Raw genomic sequence first — 22,516 nt, forward strand, 5'->3', positions numbered from 1 at the left:
GCGGAGCCGCCGGCTGGAGCAGCAACACGAATGCGCCGAGCCTGGCACCGGCGAGCCCGCCCTCCCGGATGACCCATCTGGCGTCCAGTCTCCTAGCAACGACGCTAGACTCCTCCAACCGCTCTTTCCAACCGCACGCGCCACCATCTACCTACAAGCCCCCTGTAGGCGGCCAGTAAAGCCCTTATACACCACTCAAACTCCAGACCCTCCACTTCGATTTGCTTTCGTCTTCTATGCCACCCCAACAATTTGCCCTGAATCAACCCCTTTCCTTTGTCCCCCAATTCTCTGAGCTTCTCTCTCCTCATACCATCCTGGGTTCCTCCATTCCCAGGGCTGTCCAAGCTGCTCTGCTCCTCTTCGTTCCAATCCCTCCCCAAGCCAGCAGCTTTTAGATCATGCCTGGAGGTGAGTAGGGAGGTGGGATGTTGGGTAGAACAATTGACTAACAGTAGAGTCAGGCCTCCAAGAATAAGGAAATGTAACAATTGGACCCTTCTTTTCACAGCTAAGCCTGCCCAGAGTCCAGAGGAAGGCGGTGTGTGCATTACTGAAGCCCTTATCACTAAGCGGAACTTGGCCTTCCCTGAAGATGAGGACTTGTCAGAGAAGATGTGAGTGCATGAGAGAGGAAAGGGGTGCTGGAAGATTGAAACACACAGGATGATCAGTGCCCTGAGCTCTACTAATTTGTCAACTTATCTTTCTTTGTCCCTCTCTTTACTTAACTCCACACATTCAGTCAGTGGCAATGTCCAACCTATTCTCCCTCCTTAAAATTCATTCTATTTCTTTTTTTTTTTCATTCTATTTCTTTTTCACCATGCCCACTCAATTGCTTTAAGTAAGGGTCTTAAATAAGTCATCACCTCTCAACAAACTCCTAATTAGTCTCTCTACCCCCAGTCCAGGCACCCTATACTGTTGCCAAAGTGATCCTTTTAAATGACAAATCTGATAGAACCTTCCTTGACTCCCTGGTACCTCCAGAATAAAATCCAAACACCTTAGCCTAAGTTGACCTCTGCTGCCTTTTCAGCCTTATTTCTTGCCACTCTCCATAAGTGTGTGATTTCTCTAAGACCCCGTGTTCTCACATCTTAGCACCTTGCTACTCAGAGTGGTGCTGGGACGGGTGGGCAGCATCTGCATCACCTAGGAGCTTGTTAGAAATGAAGAATCTCAGGCCCACCTACTGAATCAGAATCTGAACTTTAACAAGACCCCCTAAGGGATTCATGGGCACATTAAAGTTCAAGAGAGTCTGGATTCGCACATACTATACCTTCTGCTTGAAATGCCTTCTCCTTATCCCCCCTCACCTTCCTGGCTAACTCCTACTCATATGTCACCTCCTCCAGGAAGCATTCCCTGAACACCCCAGTCTGAATTCAGTGTATAATCCATGGACTCCCTTAGTCCCTTGCACATGCCTCTGTCATCCACTTGTCATAGATGTTTGGCCAGCTTCCCTAGTAGTGATGGGCAGGGACTCTCTCATCTGTCTCTAATGGGCACTTAGTAAATGTTTTGGGATTAATGAATGGGTGGGTGGAACAAGTGATCTTCCCTCCGGGACCACTCAGAAGGGAGGTGAGGAAGGATCTTCCTGCAGAGATTGTCTCCTCTCTGTCCCAGCCCCTGCCTCCCCTACCCAAGCTGGCTGGAGGAAGTCTTCCCCTGCCTCTGCAGGAACCATAAGCTGCCATCACCCAGTTTCCCAGTCCAAGGACCCTTACTCACCTCTCACTCTTATCCCTCCCAGTGCTACTGACAAGATACCCAGGTCTCCAGGTCAACCCAGGTTCCCGATCTAGACCCCGCCTCATGAGTCAAGCAGGTGTCCCTGACATCTGATCAGTCACTGAGCCATCCACCCCCTCCTTGAAACACCCTCCCCTCCATCTTCCTCCTAAGAGACCACAGAAGTGGCACTGTTAGCCAACCCCGCTGACCATTTGTGCAGGTTCCACACGCTTGCTGAACTGCAGACTGTCCGCCTGGACCGGGAGGGAATTACCACTATCAGGAACCTAGAGGGCCTCCAGAATCTTCACAGCCTCTATCTGCAAGGGGTAACTTCCTGCCTCCTGCCCTTCCTCCTCCCTGTGGAGAGGACTCCATCCCCTGTGGGCCATGTCTGTCTAATCTGAAAGGAGCCAACCAGGGCATCTTGCCCATTTACTGGTGTTCAGGCAGGCAGACCTTCATAGAAACTGTTTCCAGATGAATCAGGAATTATCTTGAATTGAAAGACCAATCCACCCAAAAGAGATGCTGACCATGCTCTTGAGTCACTGTTTCTTTGTCAGACACCTCTCTTGTTCTAGAAGTCCTTCTTGGTGTCTGCCCCAAATCTCTCATGTTATATAGCTCAAGTCCATTTCCTGTTTTGAAGAAAAGGAAGAAGGAACCACGAGATTCCTCTGCATCCTTCAGAACCTTGAAGGCTTTTTGGTGGTGGTGGTAGTGGGGGTGGGTGGTTGGTTGATCTCCAGCCTCCCTCAGGTTGAATATACCCAGATCCCTTAAACTTTCCCCACAGAAACTTGACAGACCAAAGTAGTATAGGTACACTGTCCCCTCCGTGTGTGTAATCCACCACCAAAGCCTTTTCCCTTTCCCTGTTTCCCCTTGGTTTCCTTCTCTGATGTCCAGGTCACTCTTTGGTTGTGGGGTGATCAGGGTACTTATCAAGTTTAGCCCAGCCCCAAGTTTATGCCCTCAACCATCCACCTGGAGAAAGCAAATCATCCCAAGGTAGTGACAACCAGTTCAAGAAGAGGGGTGATCATTCCCAAAGTGCCAGATCTCCAGCCTCAAGAGTAGACATGGTCTTGGGGCTTTGTCCCTTTAAAAGGCCCCCCATTCAGCTGACTTCAGCTTGGTTTCCCCAACTCGGTCTCTTCCTGCAGAATAAGATTGAGCGAATTGAGAACCTGGCCTGCGTCCCCTCCTTACGGTACGTGGTGCCAGGGCTCAGGCTGGGTGGGGGGAGGGAAGAAGAGGGAGGATGAAGGGGAGGAACCTGGTAATACCTCAAAGAACTGGCTCAGATCTCCCCAAGCCCAGCTGCTGGTCAGCTGAGGACCCTGCAAGCCTAGCTCTGCTTCCCTCACCCCAGAAGGCCATGTGTCCCCACTCATCATCCGGCTGCCTAGCCAGGGGGGCCCCGGACGCCTGGTGCCCCCGTCCCCCGCTTCAGCTGTTCTGTGATTCAGCTGTCTCTCCCCCTCCCTTCCCCTACAGCTTCCTGTCTCTGGCAGGAAACCGAATCAGGCAGGTGGAAAACCTCCGCGACCTCCCACACCTCCAGTTTCTGGACCTTTCTGAGAACCTGATAGAAATACTGAAGCTGGGTAGGAACGCCCTTGCCCTGGCTCATGGAATAACTCCCGGTGGTGCCCTCCCTCCCTGTGCTTGCCTATCAGCACATCCTCTGGGGGTCTGGGGGGCTGTGCAAAGAGGCAGTGGCTTTAGACAGGAAGGTGGGTGTGAGAACCTCGTTATTCCTCTCTTTGCTGTGTGCAGATGAATTCCCCGAGAGCCTTCTCATCCTCAACCTGACTGGAAACAGCTGCACCAACCAGGATGGCTACAGGTGAGGAGGAAGTGAAGGTGGGAAGAGAGGGGTGATGGCCTGCAAACCTGGGGGCACCGTCCCTGGCACCTTCTCCACCCTCACTCCAGCTCAAGTTGGCCCCCTTTGGCCTTCCCACCCCCCATAACTCCACTTGGGGCCTGCCCTCAGCTGGTTGGCCCGACCACAGGCCTATCTTCCAGCTCCAGAACACCTCCCCTCCTGCTATGGTTGCTGTGGCTTGTGTCTGTGCATCCTCCCAGGCGCCACACCCAGGCGTGCCCTCCTGGGTGGTAGCCTCTGTTCTTTCTGCCCTGCAGGAAACTGGTGACAGAAGCCCTGCCACTGCTCCTGGATCTAGACAGGCAGCCTGTGGCAGAGCGCTGGACCTCGGACGAGGAGGATAAAGCCTCAAGCAATGAGGACGAGGAGTTCCCAGAGCTGAGAGGCCCGTTCTGCTCAGAGCGAGGTGACCCTGCTTTCCAAGGCTTGCAGCCTCCCCAGAGCACACCCCCGCCCTGTGGGATCTGGGAGAAGCTAAGACAGCGGTGGTGTCTGGGGAAGGGGTCCCAGGGCCAGACCAGTCTGGGCATGCAGGTGACTCGTCCTCCCCACCCCATCTTAGGCTCCTCCCCATTAGGGATGCTAGGGGAGAGTTTGTTCCTGCTAAGCCCGGGGCTCCATCCGCCACCCTCTGTCCTGGCCCCTCACAGGCTTCCTCAAGGAGCTGGGGCAGGAGATGAGCAGGCACCGGGAGCACAGGCAGCGGACAGCCCTGCTGGAGCACCTACTGAGGGTGGAGACGCGGCCCGCCCTCACCGACCCCCCACTGCTGCCAGGGGCACCCATGGCCGGGGACAGAAGCCCTTCCGTCACTCCCAGGCAAGGGAAGGAGACATCCCCGGAGCCCGTCTCCTTGCCACAAGCCTCCTCTGCCACCAAGAAACCATGCCTTCTGGCTTCCAGGAGCCAGGAAAGCACTGTTCAGGCAGGGAAGGGGGTCAAGAGCGGCCGCAGCCGCCAAGGCCTCTCCGGCTGGGGCCCCTAGCACGACCAAAACTGTGACCAAAAGAATCAAGAAGTGAAGTGCAGCCCATCGCTATCAGCAAAGCCCCAGGAACACGGGGGTACGAGGAGTGGAGTGGGTCTCCCCTCCCCCTCAGAGCCCTCGCCTGTGGCAGGAGCCTGTCCCCAATAAAGTATCTCCAGGCCCTGCATGTGTCTTCCGTGTCACTTGGGGGAATCTCAGGGGAAGCTGTCAGTAAAAGCACCCAGAAACAATGGCAGGAATACAGAGCCTGATTCTAAAGAATAGGATCTTGCAGGAACTACCCAAGGGACTGGCACCCCGTCTCAGGCCATCTCGCAGTGCACACATCTCACTGCCCCACCTAGGGAGTGCCCTTCCGAGGTTCAAGTCAAGGACCAAAAAGCCGTGGTTCTAATCCTCCCCACGCAGCAGCCACGTGCTGTGCCGGGCACGCATGCTCCTCCGTGTACACACACCCACACGCCTGGGGGCCACCTCCTCTCCCCACAGGCCCCCCCAAGACCTTCACCAAGTCAGAAGAATGCACCGCCCAGCAAGGCACCCAGAGGCCCTGCAGCCACCTCAGGGCTGCCCTTTGCCCTCTCTCGGCTCTCCCACCCCCACTGGCCCTGGACACTGAACGAGGAAATAGAACACATTTATTAAGGCAAAGGCCGACCCGGCCACTCAAAACAAGGCGGAGGGAGTGAAGGGGTTGCTCTGTCCCTCTACTCCAGGGGTCCTGTGCCCACTGCAGCCTGCTGCACCCCAGGCCGAGCCGGGAGGAGCCGGGCTCAGGCATATGCCCGGCTCTCCTTCTCCACAAAGGCCTGGAAGAGGCCGCCCAGCTCCTGGGGGGGTGGGGCCCACTCCCTGGCCAGCAGCCCCCGCACAGCCTCCAGGCCTTCCTGCTCCAGGTCCCGCTGCTTCTGCCGGAGCTGCTGCCCCCGATCCTGCCCGGGAGAGGTAGCGCTGAGTCCCTGGGACCGGCTTCCCTCCGGAAGGGGGGCGTGGTTGCCGTTTCACAGAAGCAGGAGAAAGGACAGAGCACCCAACATTCTCCTGGACAGCTGGCTCTGAAGGGAGAGACTCCTCTCCCCAGCTCTGCAGTCTTTCCTCCACTCCCAGGTCCCCTCACGTTTCCAGAGTCCCAGCTGGGGGTGGGGGATTCCCTGGGGGTTACCTGCTCACTCTCCATCAGCCCCAGGGCCACCTGGTGTCCGCGGTAGAGGGCGTGCCGGCGATCCACCTGAGTCTGGAATCGAGGCAGGCTCCGAACAGGGTCCTGTGCTCCAAAAGTGGGGGACAGCACCTGGGGGACCTGGGCCGCTCCCACACCAAAGATGAAAGGTTTGAACACTGACCTGATGGGACAGGGATGGAAGGACTGAGGGCTATCGCCCCCTTCCGTCTCCCCTGCCTGGCCCGTTCTCCCTAGCCTTCCCCACCCTCTCACCGGGACGGGTCTGGTGTGGCAGTGAGGAAGTGGACACAGGGCTGTGTGGGGTCCTGGGGCAGCACGGACACCATGCTGGCCGTGGTGCGGAAGCCTCCAGAGTCCATACAGATGCCACTCTCCTTGCTCCTGAGGATGCCCATCATCACCTCTGCCGTGATGCCCCCTGCCAGGGCAGAAGGGGGCCCTCCGGCCTCAGACTAAGCCCCCTGAAGCTGTGGGAGGGGAGGGAGGCCGGCCCCCACCCCATCCACTCACTGACCTTGCCATTGCTGCAGCAGCTCCCGCCCGGCCCGGAAGCGGGCCTTGGCAGCCTCCATGCGCACAGGCTGCTGGGTCAGGGAGAAGATCTGGGCAAAGTCAAAGGCAGCCTGCCCACCCCACCAGCCCTGGGCCCGGGCGTGGGGCCGGAGCTCAGGGTGTTCTGCTGAGATGTCCGTGCCGATGCTCAGCTGGTTGGAGATGTTGTGGGCCCCCTCTGTGGAGGAGATGGGGAGTCGCTCGTTTATCGTTAAGCCCCTGTCCTGTGCCAGGCATTCAGCTAGGTGCTGAGAACACGGTGGTGAAGGGAACAGACAAACCGATCACAGAAATTACTGTGAGCTTGCACCTGTGGTGAGCATCAAGAAGAGGAACCTGCTTGCGTTTAAGGGAGAAACCTGGCCACCAGGAAGTCCAGGAAGGCACCCCAGAGGAAGCGGCAGGGTGGAGCACAAGAGGACTCAACCAAGTGAGGGGGGAGGATAAGTTCCTGAGTGGACTCATTTCCCATCTCCCTGGATGCCCCCACCACCCGAGACATTTGCTCCTGGATCGGGCCTTCCCTGCCCCCAGCACTGTTCCCACCCCAAAAGGGGAACACCTCTGGGAGGCAGGCCCCAGCGCCAGGCCACTCACCCTGGATCCTCTGCGCAGCCCACAGCCTCCCCACCGTCTCCAGCACCCATGCCTCAGTCCGGTCGGCCAGCAGGAAGGTGTTGTGGTAGCAGAATGGCATGGGGTCCTCCCAGCAGCTGCCCCCCTGCCCGTAGCGCTCCAGCAAGCCTGTGATCACGTGCAACGCCTCCTGGGCTGAGCTGCCCCGTTCTAAAGCCAGCCTGGCACAAAGAAAGTCCAGGGGACAGAGGGCGATGGGGTATCAGTGGCTGGTGGCAGAGCTTCAGTGGACAGAAGAGGCCCAGAGAGGTTTGGTGACAGGCCCAAGTCACAGAGAAAATCAGCCAACATCGGTTGGATTAAGCACATATAGGCCAGTGGTTTTCAAGCTGTGCTCTAAGGGGTTCATGAAAAGGATTGAAATATATTCTTGGAGAAAGAAGTGCCCTGAGCCCTCCAACCTCTTCAATCAGAGCTGCTCCATGTTTAGTGGTTTTACAAATCAAACTTCTCCCTGAGATTTCATTTGAAAAAAATTTTACTTCTATTGAAAAAAATTTTAAACCACTGTCCTATTTCTGGGCCAGCAGAAGCCCAGAGATGGCCACACTTGGGAGCTCCTTACCAGACTGTGGAGATGGGGCCAAGAGAGGGGCGGGGCAGGGGCAGCCTCCCTGGAGATGATGACAAGGTGGGCAGAAAGGGGGAGGCGCTTGTGAACCAGGCTTGGGGGCAGGGCAAGGAGGATGGCCTGGGTCAGTACTCAGCCCCAGATTTCTGGTGTATTGAGGGGATGAGGGAGGAAGGGTCCACACCTGAGTAAATCCATGCCCAGCAGAGCTTCCCCTGTCCCAACTGGCTCCTTGGTCCACACCGCCTCGTTGCCAATGCAGACACCATGCTCATTGGCGCCCATCTCAGCCCCCCACAGCCAAGAAGGGCGGCTCAGGATCGCAGCATGGGTCTTCGACACCTGTTCCACCTCAATGTAGGTGCACTGGAGATAAGGGAGGAGAAAGGGAGAGTCCACTCAGAAAGGAGGAGGTACCTATAAAGTGGTGGCACTTATGCCCGTCACCTTACACAGCCCTTCGCGGAAGGTCTTATTATTCCCATTTTACAGATGAGGGAACTGAGGTCGACAGAGGCTAAATAATAGGTTAGGTTCCGGTCGGTAGACTCAAAGCTCATGCTCATTTCACCACATCTGGCAGCTTCCCAGGTGGGGGGAGCAGAGGAGGAAGGTCTTAGAAGAATGCCTAGTTCTGCCACAACTCCCAGCACCCTATAAGGCCTAACCCACCTGAAGCCGGCTCCCAGGGACGTGAGTGCCTGCCGGTACAAACACCACCTCCTGCACCTCTTCCCGGGGCCGGTCAGAGTTCTTGGCAAAGATCACAGCTGGGATGGCTGAGGCCGGGGGCACCGAGACAAAGCAGTCGCAGGAACATGGGGTGTCAGGGCTCCACGATGCCATCTGGGGAGAGGTGGAGATGAGTGTGTCCCTCTCGTGCCACCTCTCCATTATCCTGAGCGGGGCGCAGTCCTAGGGAGCCCCTCTCCCAACACGTGCAGACACTCAGGGAAGACACTGCCGTCGGGTTTTGGACGCTCAGCACCGCACGCACACTCGATGCCCGGCGTGCGCGACGGAGACGCCCACTCTCTCCCCAGGCTCCAGGCTTGGGAGTCAGCAGACGGGCGCAGACTGCATGCTCCGAGGGCCGTGCTCTACCAGAAGTCCTGACCCTTCAGGGCAGTCGCGGGAGCGTCTCCCTCGCTGCCCCACCCCTCTCCAAGAGTCGCACGCCACTCTTCTGTCTGCCAGTTTCTCGCTTCCCCAATACTGTATGCCCCTCACCCTCTCTCCCTCCAAGATCCGCAGCCTAGTCAGGGGCGCCACTGCCTCCGCTTCGGGTAAAGTCGGTCTCAAGGGGCGGAGGCTCCTAGATGACCCGGAAGGCTTTGGGCCTGGGGGCAGAGTCGGAATCAAGCACCTGCAGTTTCCACCAGGGCGCGCGCCAGCACCACTTCTTGGAGCGAGGCGGTCTTCGGAGTCCTGCTGGCTGCCTGCCCTAACCCGGGCGCAGCTTTCAGGCCAGATAAAGGCTGCGACGAATCTGCTAGCTCCTCCAATGGGGTCACTGTCGGGAGAGGGAGCTTGGGGGTGGAAAGGAGCCCACGTGAAAGGGGAGGAAAGAAAAACTTGGCTGATTTGTTAGAGAACGGGGAATGCTAGGGCATCCGGAGATGACGGAAGAACCTTAGCTACTTGTGACCTGGTTTGAATTCCAAAGGTACAACGCCAGGCTGGTGCCCCCTCCCCCGCATCCTCTCTCTGCCCTGTCCCTCCTACTCCTCCCCATCTCCCACCTCCCACTCCCCAACCCCTCGGAAATAAGATCTATAAGAGTGGTCACACAGGAATAAAGACACAGATGTAGAGAATGGACTTGAGGACACAGGGAGGGAGAAGGGTAAGCTGGGACGAAGTGAGAGAGTGGCATGGACATGTATACACTACCAAATGTAAAATAGCCAGTGGGAAGCAGCCGCATAGCACAGCATAACACAGGGAGATCAGCTCAGTGCTCTGTGTCCACCTAAAGGGGTGGGATGGGGAGGGTGGGAGGGAGAAGCAAAGGAGATATGGGGATATATGTATACATATAGCTGATTTACTTTGTTATACAGCAGCAACTAACACAACATTGTAAAGCAATTATACTCCAATACAGACGCTAAAAAAAAAAAAAAAAAAAAGAGTGGTCATAGGTCAGGAGGTGTAGGAATAATTTAATGCATTTTTTTAAGGCACATAGGCACAAAATCCATCCGACCTCCAAAAGGCCAATTCTGCCCCACAGTGCTCAAACTCACTGGAAGTTAGCTTTGAAAGAAAATTTGGAAATTTCTAGTCCAAAGATTTGGAACTGAAACAGCAAAGGAGAAATCCTGGCCAAGGGGGCACATATCCATGTGGAGGTAGACTCTGAGCCCAAATGTTCTGCTTTCCAGGTCATTTTCCTCTATAAACCATCTCCATAACCAGCATTTAAGCTAATGCGTCTCACACCCTTTTGCTCTATGGAGCCCTCCAGGAAAGGGGGGAGGGGAGACACTGCAGATTATATACTTCTCCCGCATCCACCCTGCCAACCAATCAGGGCTGCTGCTCGGAGCCCTGGCCACAGCATACCAGCCTGTGGTCACTCCTGGGATGGGAATGAAGGCTGAGGTCGAGGTTTCCCCAGGAGGCAGGCTGCGGGCAGGTGTGCTGGGTGATGGCGGGGGGAAACCTGCCAGATAAGGCTGTTCGGACATCTGAAATCTGAGATATTTTCTGATTGCCTCTAGATAAACAAGAATGATTCCCAAGAGGGTACTGTCTCCAGGGAGATGGACTTCACCTTCAGAAAGGGGACTGCTACTTGCACAGAAGGTTGACCTAGAAGCTGGGCTGGAGGCAGAGAAGAGCACTACCCGGAACTGTGCAGACTGGCATCTCATCCTGCTCCTGCTATGATATAGCTCCGCGGGTCTCTTCGGGCAGGTCACTTTACCTGCAAGGGCCTCAGTTCCTCCAGTAGCAAATGAAGGCATTGGACTAGATCAGTGGTTCTCAGCCATGGTTGGAGTGAGGAGGGATTCGTTTTCAACGACGCAACTCCCATTGCACAACACAATATAATACTTTGCTTCTCAAAATATGCGCGGATTGCCAGCATCAGCGTTATCTGGAAGCTTGTTAAAAATGCAGAATCTCAGGCCCCACCTCAAACCTACTGAATCGGAATCTGCATGTTAACAAGATCCCCAGGTGTAAAGTTTGAGAAGCGCTGCTCTACTGCACGTCGAAGGGACATAATTCGGTGGGATGTTGGGGAGTGAATGGAGCATCTGGAAAAACTCCATGGGTGACTCTAATATGCCCTCTACCGGGTGGGAGCAACTATGCCTACATGAAATAATCAGATTATAAAGTATTTCATAGTAGAAGAAATGAAGGGCCTAGTCCACTGAGCAGTTATCTTCTTTGTTTTTCTCCAAACTGTGTTTGTAAGGTTTGGAGCCCAGATGGCAGAGAAGAGACTAATATAAAGGTGATTGCCCCTTAAGGCTTGGAAGGTTTGATAATTAAAAGAACTATTTTTAGGGTCATGTGAGGCTCTTTATACCCACTTCCCTTAAGCCTTTTATATTTGCAAGAAGAATCTATTTGCTAAAGAGGATCATTAATTGGCTTAATAAGGGTTAATGACATACACAGCTTTGGATGCCATGGACAAAGGACAAAAACTGAGCTTTTATAGCAAAAAACACAGTTATCTCCTTATCCCTAAATAAAAAGAAATACTAGGCAAGCATTTCCTCTTTGATAAAGAAGCTGGAGAGGGAATTCCCTGGCGGTCCAGGGGTTAGGACTCGGTGCTTCCACTGCTGGGGACCTGGGTTCAATCCCTGGTCAGGGAACTAAGATCCCACAAGTCATGTGGCGTGGCCCAAAAAACAAAAAAAAAACAGAAAAAAAAGGCTGGAGAGATTTTTGTTAGGTGCATTTCTGATATGCTTATTTAGTGTAAACATTTCTAAATATACCACTTAACCATCATCTTAAACATTCTTAATATTGGTATCACAATTCCTGCATCGAAATCCTTAACAACAGTTTGTTCTTTTGGTAACTTAATGTGTTCTTGACAATACTGATTTTTTTTTCAGATTTTTTTTTTTGATGTGGACCATTTTTAAAGTCTTTATTGAATTTGTTACAATATTGCTTCTTTTTTTTTATGTTTTGGTTTTTTGGCCATGAGGCATGTGGGATCTTAGCTCCCTGACCAGGGATCGAACCCGCACCCCCTGCACTGGAAGGCAAAGTCTTAACCACTAGACCACCAGGGAAGTCCCTTGACAATACTGTTTACATACTTCATCTACTTAAATATTTAATATTTAAATGTTAATTTAATTTAGATTAAATTATCAAAGTTATGAGTTAATGGCATTCATATTAATGTAAGCATTCTATATTTTCTTGTCCTGTAGGGGACAATTTGAGGTTAACTTTAATTCCTCTCATTTCACTAAACCAACTTTTTCAAACCTTTTCTGTAAAGGCCAGATAAGTAAATATTTTAGGCTTTGCAGGCCACATACAGTCTCTGTCACATATTTTACTTCGTGTCTTTTTTTTTCTCATTTACAGCCCTTTAAAAATCACTTTTAACTTATGGACTGTATAAAAACGGACTGTGGGCCAGATTTGATCCATAGGTCATAAACAAAATATAAATACAGATGGAGAGTATAAGAACACATATAACAAGGTTCATATGGGAGTCTATAATTGCTCAGACCTCATTACCACTTTTCCTCTACAACTAAAGAGTATTTTTCTATCTATACCTTGTCTATATAATGAAAAAATTAAAAATGAATAGGAGATATTTAGTGCTAGTGATGGGCTGGGGCCCTACACAGACTTAAAGAATTGTAGAATTTTATTGCTAGAAGAAATTGAAGAGATTATCTAACTTGAACGCCTTAATTACTTTATAGATAATCTACTTTATAGATAAGAACTCATAAATAAATATGATTAACTTACAAATATCGGAGGGATAGCAAGCCTTCAAAGGAGTCCTTATGTATTTCAGTCAAATAATTTTCACTGAGAATTCTGAAAAATGAAAAGGTTATTTCTGGATCAAACTGCAAAATAACTACAACTATATACTACATAGGACTAACTCCTATATGTGGAGGAAAGCTGGGTAATGGTGCCACCTAAACAACCTAATTCTTATTTAATTTAGGGATGGTGATTTCTGCTCTGTTTTCATTTAAACCTTCTTTTCACATCCTCCTTTGTGTCCGTCTCTCTCCATCACGCATGTGCACATGCTCGCGCGTGCGTGCGCGCACACACACACACACACCCCACCCACTCTTCCCACCAAATCATATAGTTAATGCCTACTCTCTAGATCACGAAGTCTCTGTTAGAACCCAGCTCTGGGTGGCACCAACGTTGCAGAGCTGCCCTTCCCTCCTCTCTTTCCCCAAACCTTATTGGGAAGTCCCACACACAACTGTATCAGGGCAAATGAAGCCATCTGATTTTTTCCCGCATTAAAAATTTTTTGAAAACTAAAATGTGCATAAAATATACATAACTGTTCAATAATTCAATTGAACAACTGTTCAACTGTTTAATAATTACAAAACAGACCCCCACGTAACACCATTCATGTCAAGAAAGAATCCTGCCAGCATCCCAGAAGTCCCCCATGTGCCCTTTTCCAATCACAACCCTCTCTCTGACTTCCTAGAGGGAACCACTATCCTGACTTTAATAATAATTTCCTTGCTTTTTAAATGTAGTTTTGCCTTTTCTCTATCAGCCATAAACAACACAGTTTAGTCTTGCTTCTTCTTGAACTTTATATAAGTGGAATCATATTATATGTACTATTTTCCACATTGCTTCTTTCATTCAACATTATTTTGTAAAATTATTTTATTTTTGCCTGTAGTATGTAGTGTTGCATGTCCAACTACATGAGGCTTCTGAGTATTTGAAAGTGGCTAATGTGACTAAGGAGCTGAATTTTTAACTTAATTAATTTCAATTATTTTAAAATTAAAATTAAAAAAACTGATACTCAATGTAATTATTGGAAAATGTTTATGTTAGCAACAATTTGCATATGTGATACTACTTTTTCGACTGTAAGTTTTATGAAATCTCAATACCGATCAAGTATTTGTAATAAAATTTAGCAACCAAATTGTGATTTCAAAGAGTTATTATGGGAAAAAAATGTAGATTCTCTCATTAATTTTTATATTGATTACATGTAGATATGATAATACTTTGGATATTTTTAAATGCTTAGTATAAAAAACATAGAATATCTTATTAATAATCTATATAATGATTACATGTTAAAATGATAATATTTTGGATATAGGGTTAAGTAAAAGATATTTACATTTATTTCATCTGTTTCATTTTACTTTTATTTTTAAGTGGCTACCAGAAAATTTAAGATTACTTATGTGGCTTGCATTATGTTTCTGATGAAGTGTATGACTTCTAAGAATGATTATGCCACAGTTTATTCATTCAGTTGTTGGTGTATACTGAGATTTTTCTAGTTTTTATTTATTAAAAACAATACTGCTTTGAACATTCTTGTATTTGTATCCTGATACATATTTGCCTGAGTTTGTCTAGGATGTAATAGGCATACAAAATTGTTTCCTAAGAAGTTGTGCTATTTCAAGTTGGCAGATTGAAACATGCCAAGTCTCCACCCCTTCAACTTCCACCAAAATCCCTAAGAATGATAGAAAAGATATAACTTAAAAGTCACAACCTTAGCTCAATGCGTGGGAGCAGCTCCACAAATGCTCCCCTACCAGAAACGTCCTGGAGCTACCTACAGGGTGATCAGTTGGAATAGTGCGGTAGGAGCAGCCTACAGCACACATCATCTCCACATCTTTCCTCCTTGATCCAGGCAGCAAAAGGTGTCTTCCTCTAGGCAGGAGCAATTGGTGTTAGAAAGGGGGCAAGGTCCCAGAACCCTGGAAGAAAGGTATGCACTCCCTGACTAGCCACCAGAAGGCACCTTCCACTTCTGCCTTATTCTCAGGGGAACCCATTGGGAGTAATAAGCCCCAACAGCTCATTTCACTTCTCCCCTAAAGCTGGGAAACAAACGTAGTAGAATCTCAACTACAAAGATGAATTACACTCAGGAAGGACCAAACAATGTGAGAAAGCCAACTCCATTAAGGACAGAAAACAAAAACAAACATAAGAGCTTATAGCCAATGAATCAGAGTTAACAAAGCACAAGAGGACCTTAGGATAGCATAATTATTACCCTCAGACAGATGTAAGCAGATAGTGCATCCATTAATCAACTCAAGAATATACGAAAATTGAATAAAAAAAAATCCCACAAGGACTCAGAGGCAAAAAATATACAAATCAATTTTCACTGCAAAGTAAAGGAGCTGTTACACTGGAGGATTACTGGACTGAATGTCAATATTATGACATAATATGAGTGTGTTTCATGTTTGGTAATTGCAATCATTGTTGCTTTTGTTGTGGTCATCCATGTACAATGCTTGGTGTCAGTCTATTTATCTCTTGTAAAAATAAAATACAGTGTGTGTGTGTGTGAAAAAAATAAATAAATAAAGACCATCCTCCAAAGATGAAAAAAAAAAGAAAAAAATTCATATGTACCAAATGCAAAATATTCGAACAATATAGAAACTGAAAAACAAAGATAAATCTTCCTCCCCAATTTAGTTCTCCCCAATGATTATCTGTATATAGACTTTTTCACTTACAAAATAGAATTACCCTGTATGCATATCTGTAGCTTGATTTCGTTGTGTGCATCTGGGAGATATTCTCTATGGAATTTGCCTCTCTCCTTTAAACAGCTGCATAATATTTCACCATATGTATATTTACTTAACCAGGCCCCTATTGGTGGACTTTTGGGTAATTTTTAGTTCTCTGCTATAATACTGTCCCAATGAACTTATATTGAAGGCCCTTTTTAAAGTCTTATTTTTAAACACGAGTATCACATCCACATGATTCAAAATCCAAATGTACAAGAGGGTATAAAGTAAAAAGCCTCCCTTTTTTCCTATAATCCTCATTCCATCTTTCCTGAAGGGTCCCCAGCCACCCAGGTCCCCCCCGTGGAGACAATTAATGTCACTACTTTCGTACCTGTGTCTATATTGCCATATTTTTAAGAGAATATCCAAGAGCTAAATTCCAAGTCCTCAAATTGCTGAGTCAAAGTGTATGTGGTTTTGTTTTTAAATAGTTGATACTGCAACTGTCCTTCAAAAAGATTGTACTGATGTAATTAGTAAATATTAATTATGTGTATAGTAATACTAATTAGGACGTAGTAAATACTAATTTACATTCCTACCAGTAACAAACAACATTTCTTTCCCTACATCTTCACCAACACTGGCTATTTTCAAACCTGTAAATGTTTGCCAATCTGATAGGTGGTAAGGAATACCTTGTCAATTTGATCTACAGTTCTTTAATTATGAGCGAAGGCGAGCAGCTTCTCATATGCTTATTGCTGTTTGAATTTCTTTTTCTGGGAACTGCCTCTTCAGGTCCTTTGCCCGTTTTTTTGTTAGGTTGTTACATTTCTCTTATTGATCTGTACATTTTTCTGGCATGGCATCTGCAAATATTTTCCCTCATAATCCGCTTATAATTAAAACCACGTAATTCAAAATTAAAAAAAAAAAAGAAAAAAACAACCCAATGGGAATTTTCCACCAGCTTGAAATGGTGGAGAACCCCCTACCTTGGTACACAGGGTACACATCTGTACATGAGTTTGAGAAGTTGGGAGAAAAGTCAGGCCTTGGCTCCACAGTGGAGGGAGGCCCAGTGATCCAAGTATTCTGGCAACCCCAATGACCGTACGAGAGGGGCCAGAAGTAGATGATCCTCTATGGGCAGGAGGTCGAGCATGTTGTAAATAACTGGTACTTGATGAACCAGGAGACAGAGCACCAGAATAAATTGCTATTTGATTTACTCATCTATGCCCCTTGAGGATGGTATGTTTTCCAGTTCCCAGGGACTGATGATACTGGGGAAACAAGGGAGGGAAGCCCCTCTTCATCCTTCTACTCATCCTCCTTTGCCCACGTTTCCTCTTGTGGAAGTACTGGCTACCATGAGGGATTCTAGTTTCAGCTCTGCTTCTTCTTGCAGGCCCCTGTTATTGGTATATAAATATTCAACTATTTACATTTTAATTCCTTACCACATGGTTAGACTTGGTTATGAATTTATATACTTTAATAAAAGAAAAAGAAGTATTTTACAAGCAATGCTGAGAAGCCGATATTAAAAACAAAATTTGCAGGTGGCTTGAGGCAGAACAGCGCTCACTCTGTGGCTGTCTCGTGTGCGGTCTCACTTTCCTCACCCGCCTCTTCATCAACCCAATATGCAGCCAGAAGCTTCTCTGCTGGGGCATTGATGACTTCCCTGGGGTAAGAAGAATAATGCCAAGGCTTTTTACTTTTGAAAGGAACAATGATAGTTCTCATGATTTCCTCATTTTAGATGAGAATTTTAAATTGTCCCCTACCATTTATGGTACATCCTTATAGAAGTACATCTCATCCTCATCAGAAGACTCCCTGTCGTGTAGCTTTTGTGCCATGTTTTTCTTGCGTATGGCGTTGAGAGGCCTATACACATCCCTAAGCCAAAGTGGCCGCCTTCTCCCGAAAAAGCCCTCCTGGAACACAGAAAGGGAAATATTAATTCAGCATCTCCCCTGCTTTCTCTGGCCACAGTACTATATCCCCTTCAAATTTACCTGACTCTCACTTTCCCCTGAGCTTCTCTTACGCAGCAGAAATCGAAAAAAGCCCCTTGGAGGAAAACACACACAGTTAGTGTTACAGTCATTTTTCATCTCTCTCACAATGTGTTATCTCTGGTCTTATTAGGACTAAATGGGTACCTCAGTCCATAATCACAATGAGCAAAATCACCACAGACCCGGGATCTTGAAAATCATTCCATGCATGCTGGCCTTCCAGAAGTTCTCTGTGTCTGTCCAAAAGGCCATTCCCCCCCCCGCCCCGTGTCTCTGGGGAGACCTTTGCATGTGGCTTAGCATGGAGTATAGGCAGGATTTTCAGCCCCGTTCACCTTTCTTGGCCCTTGGCCAAGTGCCCTCGTGCAGTGAAAACACTGCACAGTGGCGCTGGGCAGAAACACGTTACTCTCTAGATGCGCTTCACACCAGTCCGCTACGGACTTAGTCGCACATGCAGCATTTGCTGGGGGTGTGGCTGTGGGGAGAAGGTGCTTTTATTTTCCTGGCTGCTCTATCCTATCCTATAAGTTGAATCACACCAAGTAAACACCTGAACCCAACTAGCAAAGTTATCTATAGCTCTCTGCCTTTCATACTGCAGGCTGTCACTGAGGTGTCAGTGAATTGTGAAATCAGTTTAAAGGCCATGCCCAGCAGGGAAACACGAAATACTCTTTTTGAATACAAATAGAATAGAAAAAAATCAGAGTGCACAATAAGTTAGTTTCAGAAACTACTTATGCCCATATAGTATGTGTATACTGAATTGTGACATAAAACGGAGCTCACAGCCCAAGCACAGTGTGATCAGTAGAGAAGTCCTCCGTGGAAAGGGACCCTCTTCTTTTTGATAATCACTAGCAGTGTGACCATGGGGCAAGATACTTTCCCTTTCTCTTTCTCCATTTCCTTATTATAAAAGGAAGAGACAAACTACTGTCTAAAGTTTCTCCCGGTTAAAGTTCTATGAGGTTTGGATAAAGGGAATAGAGAGTAGGGGCCTGAAAAACAGTAGGGTGAGAAGGGAAGTTTTCTTGCCACTTTACAGAAGGGACTCATATGTGCTACCTTTCGTCAGCTTTGAGTGAGGCCAGCCCCTAAATCCCCAACCATGTGGCCCTCCCTACCCCAGAGCCTCCTAGAAGGCCTCTGGCCTGGCCTGATGCCTAGGAACCAGGCACCAGGCCAGCAGGAACAGGTGCAAGCAAAACCTCTCCCTGTCCACCCTCTTTCCTTAAAGGACTAGTGAAAGCAGATGAATCTGTGCCAGTCCTGTTCTAAGTCAGCTTGGGCTGGGGAGCTAATTCTGCTGATAAATAAATTAGGGTAAACCATTAGGGTAATTAAACATTCTTCCTGCCTTTGGTGAGGAAATTGAAATAGGTGAGTTCTAAGTTCTCCTCTAGTTGTAGAATTCTGCTTTAAAAGACCAATATTTACCTTCTGCTTCTTTTCTTATCTTCCCCTTTTGCAATTCGATGAGAATAAATCTGTTTTGAAAGAAAACATGATCATGATTATCCATTACAACTATTTCCAAATCCTTATTCATTCCCTTTTACTTTAAATCTTATCTACCCAGTGAGATGATAACTTTTTTAAGGAAAGGAATTCTACCCTGTTTAATAATCCTTTGCCTCTTCCACAGTACCTAACTTAGGGTCTTGCATGCAGCTGGCGATATATTTTATTGACTGTTTTAGATAACGTTCAACAGATCGTTCCTAATAAAAACTCTTAGAAGTAGGAAAAGAAAAGAAAAGTATCTAGCAGAAACCTAAGCCTTGTTTTAGAGTCAACAACAAGAGTAGGATGCCCATCATTACTGCTACTATCGATCAATGTGGAGGAGGTCTTAATCAGTACGAAAAGAAAAACGAAGTACTGGAAAGGAAGAGACAAACACATTTGCATATGAAATGAGGGACCTAAAAAGACAAAAAGAATCAACCGAAATTTTATTGGAAGTAACATGAGTAAGATGGCTACATACAAAATCAAGAGATCAACATATAAGCCTCAATAGCTTTCCCATATAACACAAATAACTCACTAAGAAACAGAAGAAACATCCCGTTTACTATATCAATAAAAATGCATAAAGTACCTAGGAATAAACTTAACCAAAACTTTGTAAGACCTATGTGATGAAAATATTCAAACTTTTCTGAAGGACATTAAGAAGTACTACATGGCATGAGATACCATCCTCCTAGAATGTTGTAAAGAGGTCAATTCTCATCAAATTAACCTACAAATTCAATGCAATCCATTTATATCCAAAATAATTTTTAAATAAAACCTGGCCAGCTGACATTTGGTAGAGAATATGTGTAAGAATAGTTATGAAATGTATGAAAAACAAGGTCAAAGAGTAGGACCTTGCCCTACCAGATATAAAATATGTTATAGAGCAACTGGAATTAAGCAGTGTGATATTGGTACTGGTACAGGACAAGATAACTGGATCACAGAATAGAGTCCAGATGAAGATAGTACATGAGACCAGGGAAGAAAGAATAAACCATTCAGTGAAAGATTTGAAAACAATTAGATCTTCATGTAGGGGGGAAAAGTTAGATCCCCTGCCTCAACCACACTAAAAAACAAATACAACAAATTCTAGACAGATTACAAAAGTACTTGAAGAAGATATTAGAGATTACTTTTACGTCATGAGGTGACAAAGGCCTGGCTAACAAAAGCCACCCCACATGAGCCATGAGGAGAGGACGGGCAGATATGGTGGCAGACCGTCAACACACCTCCTACTCTGCACAGCCCTTGCCCCCCTTTCCCCTGGACTGTTTGTCTTCTTCTTGTTGACTTATAAAACTCTTGGGAGTTCCCTGGTGGTCCAGTGGTTAGGGCTTGGCGCTTTCACTGCTGTGGCCCGAGGTTCAATCCCTGGTCAGGGAACTAAGATCCTGCAAGCTGCACAGCATGGCCAAACCCTGCCACCCCCAAACAAACAAACAAACAAAAAACTCTTTATAGTAAAGAAATACTGGTTTTCATTGAATTTCAGTGTTTCGAATCTTTCCAGTGTTTTTGTCTCTAAGGAGACAAGACAAAAGAGTGGAGTAGGGGAGCACAAGCTTTGCAGTCGGGTGAAACTGGCTTCTGCTTTTGGTTTGGCCACTGGGGCCTTACATTGATCTCCTTCATCTATGAAGGAGGGATAGTAATATCATCCTCACAGAACTGTGGGCATTAAATCAGACAATATATGGAAAACTCTTCATCTTACGCTTGGCATGAATCAGTGCTAAGCTGGTGTCACAGACAAGATGGTGGACTATATCAAAGGCTCTGCTTGTGGCATCAGGCTCTGAAGATTATAAAAGATTATAAAAATACTGCTTTTATTTCCTTCTAATACCTTTATGTGGTCTTTTTTCACATTTATGGAAATATGTTTATTTAAGATGAAAAATGGGGATCTGCTATTCTTTACCCCCCAAATAGTTAGGCAGCTAGTCTATCACCATTTATTCATTTTCCCCCACTGATTGGAATATTAAAACATGACATTTCAGAAGTCTTAAGAACACATGGGTCTATTGCTGGACTCGATGCTACTTCAAATAAATATTCGGTTGCATGATTCCTCACTGTGGAATTGACATAACGCCTCATCTCTCTTCCATTGAACACCATTAGTGTCTACCATAGGAAGAACACTGCATGGCCCCTGTCCTCGAAGAGCTTATCATATAAGTGGGGAGAGGAAATAACGGTTAGGACTCCTCGCTTTCGCTGCCTAGGGTACAAGTTCAATCCCTACTTGGGGAACTAAGATCCCGCAGGCCAAAACAAAACAAAACAAAACAAAACAAAACAAAACAAATGCAAGGTTAAACTCTAGAGAAGTTACAAACAATAAAAAGGGGACTTTACAGAAATTCTAAAAAAGCAAAAGGCCACATGCCACCTGGAGATGTAGAGGGTACAGTCTGGGCAATGGCCAATGACTAGCAAGCTGACCCCATGCTAGTCCCCAGCCTCCTAGGCTCAGAAATCATACTCTTCCTCACCAAGAGACAACTCGCGTCTTCCTGTTGTGGCAGTCTCACTTTATCAATATCACAGGATTGATCAAAAATCAGAATGCCAAATTATTACTTGACAATGAGAAATACATCTGTTCTACACACAGGGCATCCGTGTCTACACAGTCAGAGAATTACCTTCTGTGGAGACAGGCCTCCGTGGCACACTAAAGCACAATCACACAATCGAAGGCTACTTGGTGACAACAGAATTAGAAAAGGAACCAGCTGAATCCAGAATTTAATGGGAAGGCCTGAGGTAGCTGGATGCATCCATCTCCTCAACAGGCACAGCCTGGCTAGTGGGCCTGACTCTTCAGTTCTGCTGCCTAAGGTGCCATCTCTACTCTCGGGCAATGGGAGGATGGGCGCTGCCCATGTTGGTCTCTCCTCACCTTTTCTATGCTTTCACTACTGACCAACCCTCCTGCAGATAGACTCATTTCTCTTTAGAAGTTAGTACATCATGTCAGGTTTTATTCAAGTCTGATAGGCCAGGAAGCCATTGGTCCTTACACATCTCTGCTCAGCTCCATGATGTGCTAACCTTGCTGTTTCTCTCTTGGGGGGCTGCCTTTTAAAAAACTGCTTCCCACTTTTGTGAGCTCTGAGGGGAGGGGACTGCTTTGCTATGGCCCCTAAGAAATGGTGACAAACCTCACAGGACTAGGATCAGGAGGGCTGGAGTATTCAGGGAAGGCTTTATGAAGAAAGATATCTGAACTTGAGTTGGCTTTTGAGAGGTTCATAGGACTTCCACAGGCAAAGCAAAATCAAGGAATTTTAGATGGCCAAAGGCACAGACAAAAGCAGGCATGGATGTGGTGTAACTAGCGTATACTGAGGAGCTGCTTTGGCTGCAATGGAGGGCTGCCATTACAAGAGAAAAGGTAAATAAAGTAGGTTGGACTGGTAGGGTAGAATCAAGATTGCCAGCTTATTAAAATCACTCTTTTAATGTTAGCCACTGCCTGTTGGGAAAAGTAATAAACCATTATGTAACTGAACAAAAGATAAACAGGCTAGCTCCAGGAATAGGCTACTATAAATATGACATGCTTTAGGGTAGCCTGCTGCAGGATTTTACTTGCAGTGTTTTAATGG

The 22,516-nt window shown here is 47.3% G+C and overlaps 3 protein-coding genes across 4 annotated transcripts in view; 1 reads left to right on the forward strand and 2 right to left on the reverse strand.

The window, feature by feature from the left end:
• Nucleotides 1–4,668, forward strand: LRRC46 (leucine rich repeat containing 46). The gene is given in 10 exon segments (XM_057535184.1): nucleotides 1–164; nucleotides 338–411; nucleotides 512–617; nucleotides 1,970–2,078; nucleotides 2,919–2,965; nucleotides 3,253–3,362; nucleotides 3,535–3,604; nucleotides 3,904–4,052; nucleotides 4,297–4,580; nucleotides 4,582–4,668. Coding segments are annotated over 9 exon segments (972 nt in total). The 5' UTR covers nucleotides 1–164; nucleotides 338–401.
• A 587-nt stretch (nucleotides 4,669–5,255) lies between these two features.
• SCRN2 (secernin 2) lies at nucleotides 5,256–8,912 on the reverse strand. 2 transcript variants are annotated; one of them, XM_007177502.2, is made up of 8 exons: nucleotides 8,807–8,912; nucleotides 8,249–8,422; nucleotides 7,761–7,942; nucleotides 6,967–7,166; nucleotides 6,332–6,547; nucleotides 6,070–6,235; nucleotides 5,797–5,977; nucleotides 5,256–5,566 (listed from the first exon to the last, which is right to left on the reverse strand). In XM_007177502.2, exons 2-8 carry the CDS (start codon nucleotides 8,420–8,422, stop codon nucleotides 5,408–5,410), a joined length of 1,278 nt encoding a protein of 425 aa, XP_007177564.2. In that variant the 5' UTR covers nucleotides 8,807–8,912; the 3' UTR covers nucleotides 5,256–5,407. The 2 variants fall into 2 exon arrangements, with proteins under 2 accessions (XP_007177564.2, XP_007177563.2); XM_007177501.3 differs by having other exon boundaries at nucleotides 8,249–8,891.
• Nucleotides 8,913–16,807: 7,895 nt separating this feature from the next.
• The window catches only part of LOC130705832 (leucine-rich repeat-containing protein 37A2-like), a 44,201-nt gene continuing 38,492 nt past the window's right edge, over nucleotides 16,808–22,516 (reverse strand). Inside the window, exons 11-13 of the mRNA XM_057535185.1 lie at nucleotides 18,801–18,850; nucleotides 17,355–17,409; nucleotides 16,808–17,273 (exon numbers count right to left, since the gene is read on the reverse strand). Coding sequence (XP_057391168.1) covers nucleotides 17,124–17,273; nucleotides 17,355–17,409; nucleotides 18,801–18,850 — 255 coding nt within the window. The 3' untranslated portion in view covers nucleotides 16,808–17,123. The remainder of the gene's footprint in view (nucleotides 17,274–17,354; nucleotides 17,410–18,800; nucleotides 18,851–22,516) is intronic.

This window comes from Balaenoptera acutorostrata, chromosome 20 (genome assembly GCF_949987535.1).
Source record: "Balaenoptera acutorostrata chromosome 20, mBalAcu1.1, whole genome shotgun sequence".
NCBI classification, from domain to species: Eukaryota; Metazoa; Chordata; class Mammalia; order Artiodactyla; family Balaenopteridae; genus Balaenoptera; species Balaenoptera acutorostrata.